General features: G+C 53.1%; 3 protein-coding genes across 3 annotated transcripts; 2 read left to right on the top strand and 1 right to left on the bottom strand.

The window, feature by feature from the left end:
* Positions 1–1,268: 1,268 nt before the first annotated feature.
* PV08_00084 (uncharacterized protein) lies at positions 1,269–2,736 on the top strand (the record flags this gene model as incomplete). The annotated part of the gene is made up of 4 exons (XM_016374452.1): positions 1,269–1,593; positions 1,674–1,972; positions 2,067–2,239; positions 2,337–2,736. 4 exons carry the CDS (start codon positions 1,269–1,271, stop codon positions 2,734–2,736), a joined length of 1,197 nt encoding a protein of 398 aa, XP_016239728.1.
* A 957-nt stretch (positions 2,737–3,693) lies between these two features.
* On the top strand, positions 3,694–5,727 carry PV08_00085 (uncharacterized protein; the record flags this gene model as incomplete). Its single annotated transcript, XM_016374453.1, has 1 exon — positions 3,694–5,727. One exon carries the CDS (start codon positions 3,694–3,696, stop codon positions 5,725–5,727), a length of 2,034 nt encoding a protein of 677 aa, XP_016239729.1.
* Positions 5,728–6,797: 1,070 nt separating this feature from the next.
* Positions 6,798–10,682, bottom strand: PV08_00086 (uncharacterized protein; the record flags this gene model as incomplete). The annotated part of the gene is made up of 1 exon (XM_016374454.1): positions 6,798–10,682. One exon carries the CDS (start codon positions 10,680–10,682, stop codon positions 6,798–6,800), a length of 3,885 nt encoding a protein of 1,294 aa, XP_016239730.1.
* Between the last annotated feature and the right edge of the window lie 1,697 nt (positions 10,683–12,379).

The following is a 12,379-nucleotide window of genomic DNA, read 5'->3' on the forward strand; positions in this document are numbered from 1 at the left end:
TGTCTGGAAGCCGCTTTTGGTGGTTGCGCTTGGCGCGATCGATCCGAAGACGCGGTTTGGCCTCAGCCTCGTCTGCTCAGCCTTTCCCAGCCTCACCGGTCTTCACAATACAATGTTCCCATGACATCTGACCGCACCTGGACTACGTCTGTCACAACAACGTTGGGACTCTACACATGTTGACATTGACACTGACACTGACACTGACAAAGGATCAACAGCTGGAGGCAGGAAGTGCCATCTCCATCGACGTACCAGGACGAAAGTTTTAGATCTACAGTAGGAACTGCATTTACTTTTTGGTGTATACTGGACAGCAGCATATGTCAACTTCTTTGACTGGTGAAGGCCGTGACATATAGGAGAGCCTATCTTTGCATCTGCGAGATTTGGTTTGAGGGCCGTCAAAGACCACTGATATACCTAAGTCGTGCCGCCTTGTCAGACTCCAGATCAGGAATCGTGTACAGAGTGTACTCGGTTCTGAAAGCCCAGAAGTATCTTGCGAATATGAGTTGCTTGGAGAATCTAATATTCACCAGTGACTTGGTCATCTCCCCTGCGAGCTGCTCGAACTGTGGCAGTAAGCGAAGAGATACCTAACTTATCTCCCTACCGAAGCCTTGAGATAAGCAGGGATCACAGTGCCATTGATTCGTCCGAAGGCAAACGGGGATGGGATATCTAGTAGTCGTGTGTAGACTCTGGTACGGACACAAAATATAAGTATCCAGGTTTAAGCGAAGCGAGCGACATGCCCCCCGCAAGGCCACAGGTTGAATCGAATGGATTCGCTAACGATGTGATCCACTGGTTCATCGCATACCCAAATTGGAACTTTTTTCCGATTGATTCCAACCTCATACCCCGGTCTCCACAGATATCAGCAAGCACTTCTGGTGTGTTGACACCCTCGTGATTGGTAGCCATTGCACCAAGTAGGTGCTGATAAAGGGTATCAGTGGGTCAAGTACAGCGCTCTTTCAAGACAGGGTCAAAGACAGCCCAGCCTCAGTGCCCGACGTGTGACACAACCTTTGCCATGACTACGAAACCACAAGAAGAGTTGGTTGCCTCTCGCCACTCTAACTGCATGTGGAATAAATTTTCGATTGGCTTGTCGTTAACATGGTTTCAGTTCAAGACTCTGTGATGATAAAAAGAACAAAGGTCGCCATGGTTGCTTTCAATGGCCCAAAGTTGAGACTTGAAAGTGCAATAGGGCCTCCTGAACCAGCTTGCATCAAGCCAGGCTTCCTCAACCAAACATGTCCGTCCAGACGACCACCATAACGACCACCAGCACTAACACTGCCCTTCCCGCGGAGTGGTATCGATCTCCAGCTCTCCACGAACTTGAAAAACGAGCCATCTTCTCCAAAGAATGGCTCCTCATTACTCACAAGAACCGATTCGAGAAGCCTGGAGACTATCATACCTACGATGTTGCCGGTTTTCCGTTCTTTCTCATCATGGATCGCCAGAAGACCATCCGAGGCTTTCATAATGTCTGTCGGCACCGTGCTTTTCCCGTCATCCGGCCTGATGCGCCCCGGTCCGGCACGAAGAGCATACTAGCATGTTACTACCATGGTGAGTACCTCCCTTACTGCCTTATGTGAAACCTTCTCGGTCTCCGCACAGGAACGAACCTTACACTCACACGATCAAAGGATGGTCCTACGGCCTCAATGGAAAACTTGCCAAAGCTCCCAAGTACGAGAATGTCGAAGGCTTCGAAAAGGACGAGAACAATCTGTTCCCTATTCACGTCAGGATTGATGACCGAGGAATTGTGTGGATCAATTTGGATGCCGCAGACACGCCCAGAATCCCATGGGAGACACACCTCAAAGGATGTGATGAGCGTCCGCGTCTGGCAAAGTTCAACATGGATGATTATGTCTACGACCACACCTGGGTCATGGAAGGTAACTATAACTGGAAAGCTGCTGCCGATAACTACAACGAGGTGAGTTGACGACCCAGGCCCAGTCCATTCATGGTGTCCAGAGTCGTTTGTTTAGTGTTTGAGATGCCCCCCTAACTATCAATACGCTTCATAGTGCTATCACTGCCCAACAACCCACCCATTGTTCACGGTGACAACCAATCTAGACAAGTATAGGGGAGAGTACAAGGGCGCAGAACTTCTCTACTTCATGGAAGACAAGCCCGGACAGAACACCCACAATTTCGCTCCCAGCTGGTTCTACCCGAACGCAGCGTTCAACATATCGTACGTCCAATTGAGTCTTCTCGACATCTACAGACTCTTTTATAATAAAATACATCTCCCCTCCCTTCTGTTTCTGAATACTGATTCGGACACACAGAGACGTCTTCTGGTACCTCTTGCGTTCCATTCCCACTGGCCCGACCACGGTCAGGAACGAATACGAAGTCTATCGCCACAAGGATGCCACCGATGCCGAATTCAAAAAGATGGATGAGTTTTTCAAGCAGGTCGAGAGGGAAGACAAAGAACTTTGCAATGGGGCACAAGTCAACCTCAACGTGGGCAGATATACGGCGGGTCAGCTAGAGCCCAAGGGTGAAGAAGGTGTTCTTTACTTTCAGAACATGGTCAGACAAGCTCTCAAATCGCACCGGGACGAGGAGGTCAAGCTTGGGAGAGAAATCTGGCCTACCAGACCAGCCGCAGCACAGAGCGATGATATCCAGTTCTGCGAGAGCCTGGGTAGCTGTGGAATGGCAAAGGAAACTAGCTGGTGAAGCCGGTCGAAGCCCTTCGTGTCGACTCGATACAGGGAGTAGAATAGTGTCATTCATGTTCTGCCAAATCCGGGGGATCATAGAGCTGCTCGCACTGAGTACAGGACTGACCAGTTGCCCTGGGTATCTAGAAATTAGCAACTAGGTCACAGGTACCTACGTAGGAAGCCATCTGGTAATAAACGAGGTGAAATGCGAAGTGGTTGTGGGGAGGCTGTGGTGACGGGGAGGGTCAGGGACCCACTCGATCTATCAGACTCCCCTCAAAGCTAGATTACCAGCGCTTCCCGGACCCTTTATCCTAGAGTCCAGAAACGAGGCCCTGCCCATGATTGAAATCTGGTCATCGCTGTCCGGTCCTTATCGCTTATCGTTTATCAACCTCAAAAGTGGGAGGAGTGGTCAGTCGATCCAGTCAGCGCAGGTCTGTCTTGCCTTCCCAATCGTCGTCAGAATCATCATCCATTTATTTCTATGCTCCCTTCGCAGCTTCGCGTGAATTGCTTCAATCCACCTTGCGCCAATGCCTGGTACGAGTACATTGAAGAGTCGGTGGCAACCTGTTCGCCGACGACATTCCTCGGGTATGACTGACCACCCCTCCTACTAATAAGTGTACATGCTCACGTTCTGTCCGCGGCATCGGACTACCTCGCAGTTGCTTGCGCGATCTGCAAAGCCCGTCATATTAAATGTGACGTGGGCCTTCCCAGCTGTTCCAACTGTAAGAAACGAAATTTCGTCTGTCCCGGGTACGATAGACCGCTGCAATGGAAAACGAAACATCAAATCACCTTGACTGCCGCCGCGGGCGATGACCACGAGGCTCAACGTCGTAGCCCTGTGCTGCCTCTCTCCCGACCACCGGAAGGAAAGAAAGACTCCCAATGCGCAGTTCAGTCTTTGAAAAGTGATTTCCGCGGCCACCATGAAGAGCAGCAGTGTTTCCTGTCGGCAATGCCTTCCTCCTCCGGGGCTGATGATGCATCCACCACCCAGAGGTGCCAGCCTGAGGGTTTCATAACTTCATGGCCGCCAGCGGTGGAAGCCATCGACTCCTCAGAGCCATGCGATATATCATCTGAGGACAGCAGCGGATTCTGTACGATGCTGACGAGACACACATTCCTCCCCTACCAGAGAGGGCTTGTGGTTGACCTTGACAAGCAAAGCCTCCTCGTCGGCCACTATTTCAGCACGGTATGCACCATGCTGTCCTGCTTTGACTCATTCACCAACCCACTACGAACGGAAATCCAGGCCGCCATGACCACGTCACGTCTGATCCAGAGCTGCGTGATGAGCATCTCGGCCGCGCATCTGTGTCTGATCAATCCGCACTGGTCGATCAACAGGCTAGAGTACCTCACGGCGGCAATATCGGAAGTAAAGAGGGAACTCGACACGGTGCTGCTGCTCTCGAGGTCTTCATATTCGCCATCATCTTCACTGGTCGCTGGAACGACGACGGCCGACGACGAAAACAAGCTGGATCGACTTCTACTGGGCGTTCTGCTTCTCGGCGTGACTACTTCATGGCACGTTTCATCAGGACTCGGCCTGGAACATATTCCCGGTGCCCGAGCTCTGCTTCGGACGTGGCTTGCGCGGAGCTTCGGCAATGGGCAGCAGCAGCAGCAGCAGCAGCAAGGAGACCACCGACTCCTGTCTCTCCTGAACTTCTACGTGGGCTTGCAGGCATACTGGGAAGCCATGGCCTCGTTTCTGATCGACCAGGAACCATCCCAGATAGACTTTCTCTTTGCTTCGCTGGCCACCTTCCCGGCACAGCAGCCGCAGCCGCAACAGATCCACATCAATCCTTGGACAGGGCTGAGTGCCATACCCTGGCTATACCTTGCAAGATCAGGCTGTCTCATCCGAATGAAGCGTAGACTGGTCAAGAGTCGCGTGGGTAATTCGAATGGGGGTATGGCGGCCACCACCGGCAGTAGTGCGTCTCGGTGTCAGTCTGACATGCTTAACCTTCGACGGCTGGAATCCCGGGCACGAATCCTCACGGCTCAAATTTTGAGCTACGACATGCCATGTGATGAGCAGATCGAGGAAACGTACGACGATCACACTCCCAAGTCTCATTTGAAAGACTTGGCTCTTTGTTGCCAGCTGGTAGCACTGTTGGAGATTCATCGAGCTTTTGATATTGCTGACGAGTCCAAAGCAATACTTGATTTGATTAAAAGTGTGATCACGGACACCCACAAAGATTACAGGATGTCTCAGCCTCAGAAGAGGAAGGAGGGGGAGGTAGAGGAGGAAGAAGGGGACGGGCAGACCGACGAAGATAACGACGACCCCTCCTCATCTTCGTGTCGGGAGACGCTCATAACCAAGCTTTCCACAACCATAATCACGCTCTTGTCACGTATGCCAACGGACTCCGGCACGCGGTCTTTGCACCACCTCCTTCTCCTGGCGTCAGGGAGTGCGCTTCTGCCTCACCTTAAATGGGACCCACCTCCTCCAGCACTTGTATCCATGTCAGGATCAGGTATTGTGTATGATGTCAATATCGATGCCAATGCCGACACCAATATCGATTCCAACATCAACAATCCTAGAATGGATGCACTACCATCGTCATCGCCATCGTCATTCTCAGATACTTCTCCTTCTTCTTCAACTTCTTGCGTGGCCCTCTGGCAATGGCGACAGATTGTTCTCGACCGGATCACGTTTCTCGAACAATCGCTCCGACTCGACGCGCTACGAAAAGTAAGGCTGATCTTACAACAAGTCTGGGCGCGATCAGATGCCATCCTTCATAAGTACTCGTATGATTTGGATCCAGATCATCATCATCGTCGTCGTCGTCGTCGATCGGATTCGTCGTCGCTGGCACCGCCACTACTGTCCGGCGTCTCCGCCGGCGGTGGGGTCGTCATGAACTGCTCCTCTCCTCTGGAATGGGAATCCCTCCTCCACTGGATAGATGTCATGGAGGACGCGGACTTGGTCTTTTTCTTCTGAGTTGACGACAATTGACGTGAATTGACGTGACGTGACGTGACAGAGAGATAAGACAGATAGTCTGCAGACTATTTACTGATCAAAAGGGGGGCTCACTAGGCCTTCCCCAAGGCTAATGATGATTATTGATATGAGTACTACTATTGTTTATTTTACGTGTCCCTCTTCCGTAAAGACAAGCTTGACGATGGGAACCCTTACGCACAGACCGAGGCAGAGAGAGAGAGAGAGAGAGAGAGAGAGAGAGAGAGAGAGAGAGAGAGAGAGAGAGAGAGAGGTTGATCAGCACCGCGGGTGAGATCCAACAGAGAAAGAAACGCGTGCTGACCGGTTGGTGCACGGCCCAGAGAGGATGGATGGCCCGTCGGCAGGTTCACGCCAGACTCGGAGAAAGTCGAAGTGCTCGTGCAATACATGAAATTTTATACAGGCGAAGTGTTTCTGACAAACAGAAAACGACTCGTGTATGTCTCTACCGACGTCAAGAAAAAAAAAACCAAGGAAAAGGCTACGCCAATGTTTGGTAGCCAACCTTTGGACACGACCACCAATTGTGCCGAGTCATTTAAGCCCAAAGACACTACGATTTCAACCATGGAGAGGGTTGTAAATAAAAAGATAAACTCCACCATCAGACAAGAATCAATCCCAGCGTTTGCTTTTGTTACCAGTCCCACAGGTCTGTCCAGGTGGCCCGCCTCATCCGCTCAGGAACCCTAACTAGTCTTCTATCCCTCTCATTCAGCCACCAAATCGTTCTCGTAGCATACAAGTCTCACAATGGGAATCAAAAAAGGTTGAAAACAAAAACCAGGTCGTCCAGTCCATAAAGTGGAAATTCTTCCAAAAGGCGGCCGTATCAAGAAAAACCACATGTCGAAAGAGAGTCGTTGTGTATAGTCGTATACATGAGAACACGAAATATTGAAAAGTAAAAAGGTAAGTGACACGACATGCTCAAAATGTTTCTTGGAGGATGCCTGTCTGGTGGAAGATTCGGACTGCGGGCAGACACCTCGGTTCGGCTTAGATCAGACTGCGTCGAGTTGAAACAACAGATTTGACTGATCTCAGAACATGCCTCCTTCCTGGTGTAAGCCGAGTGCAGTCGCGCTTCGATTCGGAAAGACCGGCAACGCCGGGCTTCGCAACTTTTCCCGACCAAACTCTGCCATCAAAGCTTGGTTCCTCGCGCGAGCTGCAATGCTGCCTCCTTCGCTGCTAATCTTCCTCAATCTGTTTCGCGGACGAGGAGTGGGCTTCTGTGAGGGTTGTTGGTCGATGATAGTACCCTGGACAGCAGACATTGGAGCGGGTGAATGGGGCGTCATTGGTAGCGGTGACCCAATCCGGGGGCTGGCGAAGCTATTGGTGTGTTCGGTGAAAGTTCCTGCACGCCGGCGCTGAGGGTGCATGGTTGGAACGGGCGGGGTGGGAATCTCCCTCGGTCGAGGACCGTTGGGGAGGCCAACCAGGGGAACGGAGGAAGTACTGGAGATAAATGTAGGTTCCGAGATCATTCCTTTCGTGACAGATTTTTTCCGCTGGCCGATCATGGTCTGTCTGTTGTTCTCGATTGGTGTTGAGCGATCAGTCGGGACCGGAGGTGCAGGGAGCGGTCCAGATGGCGACGGGAGGGCTGCAGGCAAGGACGCAGGATTCCCTGGAAGACCAGGTGATAGACCCGGGGGAGCGAAGGGACTGCTAGGAGAATGGGGAAATGGAGGCCGAGGAGACGGTCTGGGAACACTCAATGAATCCGGTCCGTCACCCAGTCTTGGAGTATTCGCAGCTGTCGGCGTCGCTGCTCGACCATCAAAGTAGCCCGGCTGTCCTCCTCGATTTCCACTTGGCCGTCTGTTCGACATAGCCGAGGAAGATCTCTCATTGTTTCGAGGGTCAACAGGTGGTGGGCCACGAGGAGGGCCACGAGGAGGTCCATACGGCCGATGTTGCTCCCAGTGTTGAGGAGGGCCTTGCCTACCATAGCCAGCAGCAAAGTGAGGCCGTTCGTCGGCGTAGCGCCCAGTCCGGCTTCGCGAACGTTCTGCGGCTCCTGATTCTGACCTATCACGTCGGGGCATCCTGCCACTCGGGGTTGCCGAGCGTGGCTGTCGCTGCTCAAAGTCGCGCTGCGCTTCCTGCCGCCATGGTCCTGGCGAGGATCTTCCGTTTGGACTGTCAAAGGCACCAAGGCGCTGTTTCGGAGTGGGACGCTCGTCATATTCGTCGGAGCTCTCAGTGAATTCGGCATGGAAATCGCCATTTGGCGAACGTCCTGCCACTGCTGGACCAGGCCCACCGTTGATGCCAAGCATCTTCATTGCCTTTGGTTGAGATTCGTTGAACTTGGGTGGAATATATGTTTTGCTCGTCCTCTGACGTAAAGCCTGCAATGCTTGACGAGGCCGAGGACTCTTTGAGCGCTTCTCGGCCTCAGTCACTCCCCTGAGGCCCTCTTGGATTTTTCTCGCACGCTCAGCGAGCTCATTGTCGAACTCTTTCTGAGTCTCCGTACTGTCTCCTCGATGATGACTTGACATCATATCGTTCTGCCATTGCCTCGTATCTTCGGTTGGTGCAGGTGCATCTTGACCGAGGAGTCGCTGCGCCTTCAAGGCACTCTGATCTCGATGTGACATGGCTTGTCCTAAAATTTGCTGGGCCTTGGATGACATGGATGAGATGGCGTCATTTGTGGGCGGCTCGATCGGGCTCCGTTGATTACGGTGCGGATTATCGAGTTCCCAGGGGTCACTGTGTGTGCTCTCTGGTGGATTGATTGTGCGAGCTGTCGAAGCTACAGATGGTTCACGCTCCCGGTACGCCAAATTGGGGTGCTGTCCCTGAAAAGGTCCAGGGGACGGCGGCGGCATCATCATTGATGATCTATCGCTATCGTGTCGCAGATGTGTACGGATCAAGCCGCTGAGACCTAGACCCGTGGTTGGCCCTAGAGTGGGAGAATCGACACCTTTCATGTCAGCTCCGAGATGGAGTGAATCCGAGGTATCAGGGGTGTCATGCACAACCGAAGGAGATGATGTCTCGGCCGAGGCATCCGAGTGCGGCCGGTTGTCCTGAGCAGCGTGAACCTGTTCGCCGAGTTCGAAGCCTTGTGAGGCATCACGCAGTGCTGGATGGACGTCAGTCTTTGCCAGAACAGGCGGTGGCTCATAGCGACCCAACATCGGACTGTCAAGAACAGCCTCATCCCCATCTTCTTCTTCGCTGCCGTCGGAGGTGTCGAAAAATGTTCCTCTCGAGGCGGCTGGCTGCGCCATCAAGGTTCTTGAAGGAGGAGAGGCTACACCTTGAAGGGCGGTAGTAGATTTGGTCGCTTGGAAGGCCTTGAATTCCTCATTCTGGCGCTTGATCAGGGCTTCGACTCTTGCTTGAACTTGGGCTGCATTGGTGGACGAGGCAGATGACTGCGCCCTGGGACGACCTGGCACAGGCCCGCTGCCTGTCTCGTAGGGTCGGGTGTCACTCTTGTCCAATGGCGAAGGTAAAATGCTAGCAGCCCCCGTCTTTTCCGAATCGCCCTTGTTCTCTGTAGCGTGGGCTTCCCCAGGATTTGCGAATGCAGGCGGTCCGTACATTTGTATTTGGCGCTCCTCGAACTTCCTCTCATCAAATTGTTGCTGCGGGCGGTTAAAAAGTCCCATGGCCGTTGCCTTTCCACGATCATTCGGCTGCAGATTGCTCGCGTACACATCACTTCCATCGTGCTCGTCCCCAGTGGGCGAGGCTGTCTGATATCTCCTCAAGGTGCCAGCCGACGACTTCAGCCCAAAATCGAGCGACCCCAGAGCTTGCGTCTGCAAGGAAGGGAAAGGGCTAGTGGCTCGTGGGGTCCCTCCAGAGAATGGGGAGTTTGAACGGGAGTATTTGTCCGCGAGATGACTAGAGCTCTTGGACTGGGAGAGTTGGCGGTTGAAAGGAGGTGACGAGGGTAGAGGAGGCTGGCTGAATTGACCGGATTCGTCATTACCACGCCGAGACTCTTGGGAAGTATCCCGTCGTAGAAATCCATCTTCACTACCGACCTCGGAGGCAGGCCCCTTGTTATGTGAACTGGCGCTGAGCTGACTTTGCCTAGGCGCGGGCGAGTCTGAGATCACTGAAGTAGCAGCTGTGGAAGTTCGCCGATTGGACGGACCGGACGCTGTCGAGGAGGTCGTACCTCTACTCTTACTGAATCCCGTAGAAGGAGTGTTTGCGAAGTTGCTGTGTTCCTGTTCGTGATCGTCCGTTCCCGTGCTAATAGGCCTGTCGGGAAACTCATCTCTTTCTTCTTCTGCTTCCATGCCACGTTCTGTGCGCTCTTCAGCGGCCTTTAGGCGCAGCTGTTGGTAGCTCGACATTGCGACGTCGTGTTGATAGACATGTTTAGATGTTGTCAGTGGAGCAGACCTGCCACCTAGGTCTCGGCTCGAGCTCGCCGTCGGAATCCGGTACATTTTCTGGCGACCACTAAAGAGATTGTTACTTTCCGCGGGCCTCGACCGGTTCATGACACTATCTTGGTCATCAAGCTCCGAGAATGAGTGAGAACGCATCGGGTCGGCGAAGGGGGCTTTCACCGGGGTGTGTAACGATTCAACCTCGGCAATATCGGTGAGAAGATTGTGATTGAAGAGATTCATACGAGAGGCCCGCTTGGGAAACAACACACTGTCATCGCTTGCCTTGCCAACCTTCGTGTTTGGGTCATCTTGTTCACGGAGCATACTGAAGCGCGCGGAAAGCCCAGGCATGAGAAGACTGGTTCGAAAATCGTTGGTGTCTGGCAGCGCCGTTGAGAGATCGATCTCGGGCTTTGTCTCGACGTTTTTCTGCTTTCGCTTCAGACTCCGAGACATCTTTGACGTGGAAGCAAAGTCAGACGACTCTGCAGCAGGTATGATGTATGCATCATCCTTTGCCTTCGCCTTCTTCCTGAAAACATTCATATTGAGGTGTGGTTGTGAAGTGAAGATATAGGTAATGACCGTAAAGTGGCTTCACTAAGATCGCGTTAGCAATCGGGATGATTGTCAGCTGCGCAAGGCCAACCATACAAGACTAAAAGAGTGACGAGATTTGTGTAGAGAGCGCGGACTGATCAAGGGTCCATTGAGAGCGCGAGCTCACAGGAGGCGCCTCCGCGGGAAAATAAGGCGGCAAAGGTTAGTCCTCTGCGCAACGATCGGTTGAGCCAGTCAATCCGGAAAACGCAGTCCAGTTCAAGATGCGCTCTGTGACGAAGACGTAAATAGTTGTGGTGTCCCCGGCAACACTGCGGCGAGAATTCGTCTGTAGATTATCGATGTTCCTGGGAGTCCCAGAACCTAGCAAGGTCTAAAGTCTGTGGATGTCGTGCCGACCACACCCAGGTGTCAGTCAGGCCCAGACGTATCTGAGACGAGTAATGGCGGCGAAGGATAGCCAAGCAGGTCTGCACAGGGGACAAGACCGTAAACGAGCGGTGGTTGCCGTGCCGAAGATCAAGGAGCGTCGAGGTCGGAGTCGGAAGGAGTCAAAAGGCTCGACAACTCGTGGGTAACACACGAGATAAAGAGCCGATCGCGTCGCGGTCGTTCGTGGTGAGCATGAAAGAAAAGAAGTTCTCGTGTCTAGCGATACGTCGACTCTGACCAGGATCGAGGTTGGAAACAGCAGCCGGCTGCAGGTGGAAAATGGAAGTCCCAGTCATGCGGGCGCCGTGGTCAGAAAAGGCGGCGATCTTGACCTAGGAGGGACGGTACAAGGCTTGGTTTGGTGAGGTCAAGTCCGGATGAAGGAAGAAGACAGCTGAAGCAGCGGATGGAGAGCAATACGAGCCTCTGCATAGGGAGTAGGCGAGAGAGAGCCCGTCGAGTTCGGACAAGGTTACGCCTGCGGGCGGAAAGTAGACTCGACACAGGCGAAAAAGTTGCAATGAACAGGGCACGTTCGCTCGGAGGCTCAAGCGAAGAGGCGGACGATTCCAGGATTCAGGTCGAGGGCGGATTGCTGAGGCGTTGCATCCACGATGACGGTCGTTTGAGAAGTTGGCGAGGTTGTAGCCTCTAGGGCCCTTGTCACCAGGCTAATCAAACAAAGCGTGTCGCGGATGAGCCTGTGTGGATATGTGGATAGGATCTTTTTTGTGGAGAGTGGGAGATATGTGTCCACCGTCCGCTGAGTTTGCCCTGCAATATGACGGCGGAGATCACTGCATACAATTCGCAGTAGTACCAAGAACTTATTGTCCGTTCCCTTGTTGATGCAGCGCTGACAGGTGTCAGTGTCAGAATTCGATAGCCAGTTCGAGGCCAGAGCGAGTATTATATCATGATGGATAAAGCGAGTCGCCGAACCCCTCCAAGCTAGTCATACCGCCCTGTTTCTCGAGACCACTTCTCGTACGGCGTGGGATAGGAGAGAGAGGGTCAACGAGAGGTGACTCGAGCAGTGAGCCGACGTGCTGGTTACACAGTTGTCGGAGCAATCAGGGTATCCCAGGCTGGCATCAGCGATTGTCACTAGCGAGGCTGGACAACGGCCATTTCCCTCGTGGCCTCCCAGAGGCGGCAGAGGGAGACGGGAGCAGAGAGTGGCTAGCCAGGCGAAAGGGCGCGCGGATGGGGAAACGGAAGGGAGAAAAGACAGGGAGAGGACCAGGCCT

Source organism: Exophiala spinifera, assembly GCF_000836115.1.
Source record: "Exophiala spinifera strain CBS 89968 unplaced genomic scaffold supercont1.1, whole genome shotgun sequence".
NCBI lineage: Eukaryota > Fungi > Ascomycota > Eurotiomycetes > Chaetothyriales > Herpotrichiellaceae > Exophiala > Exophiala spinifera.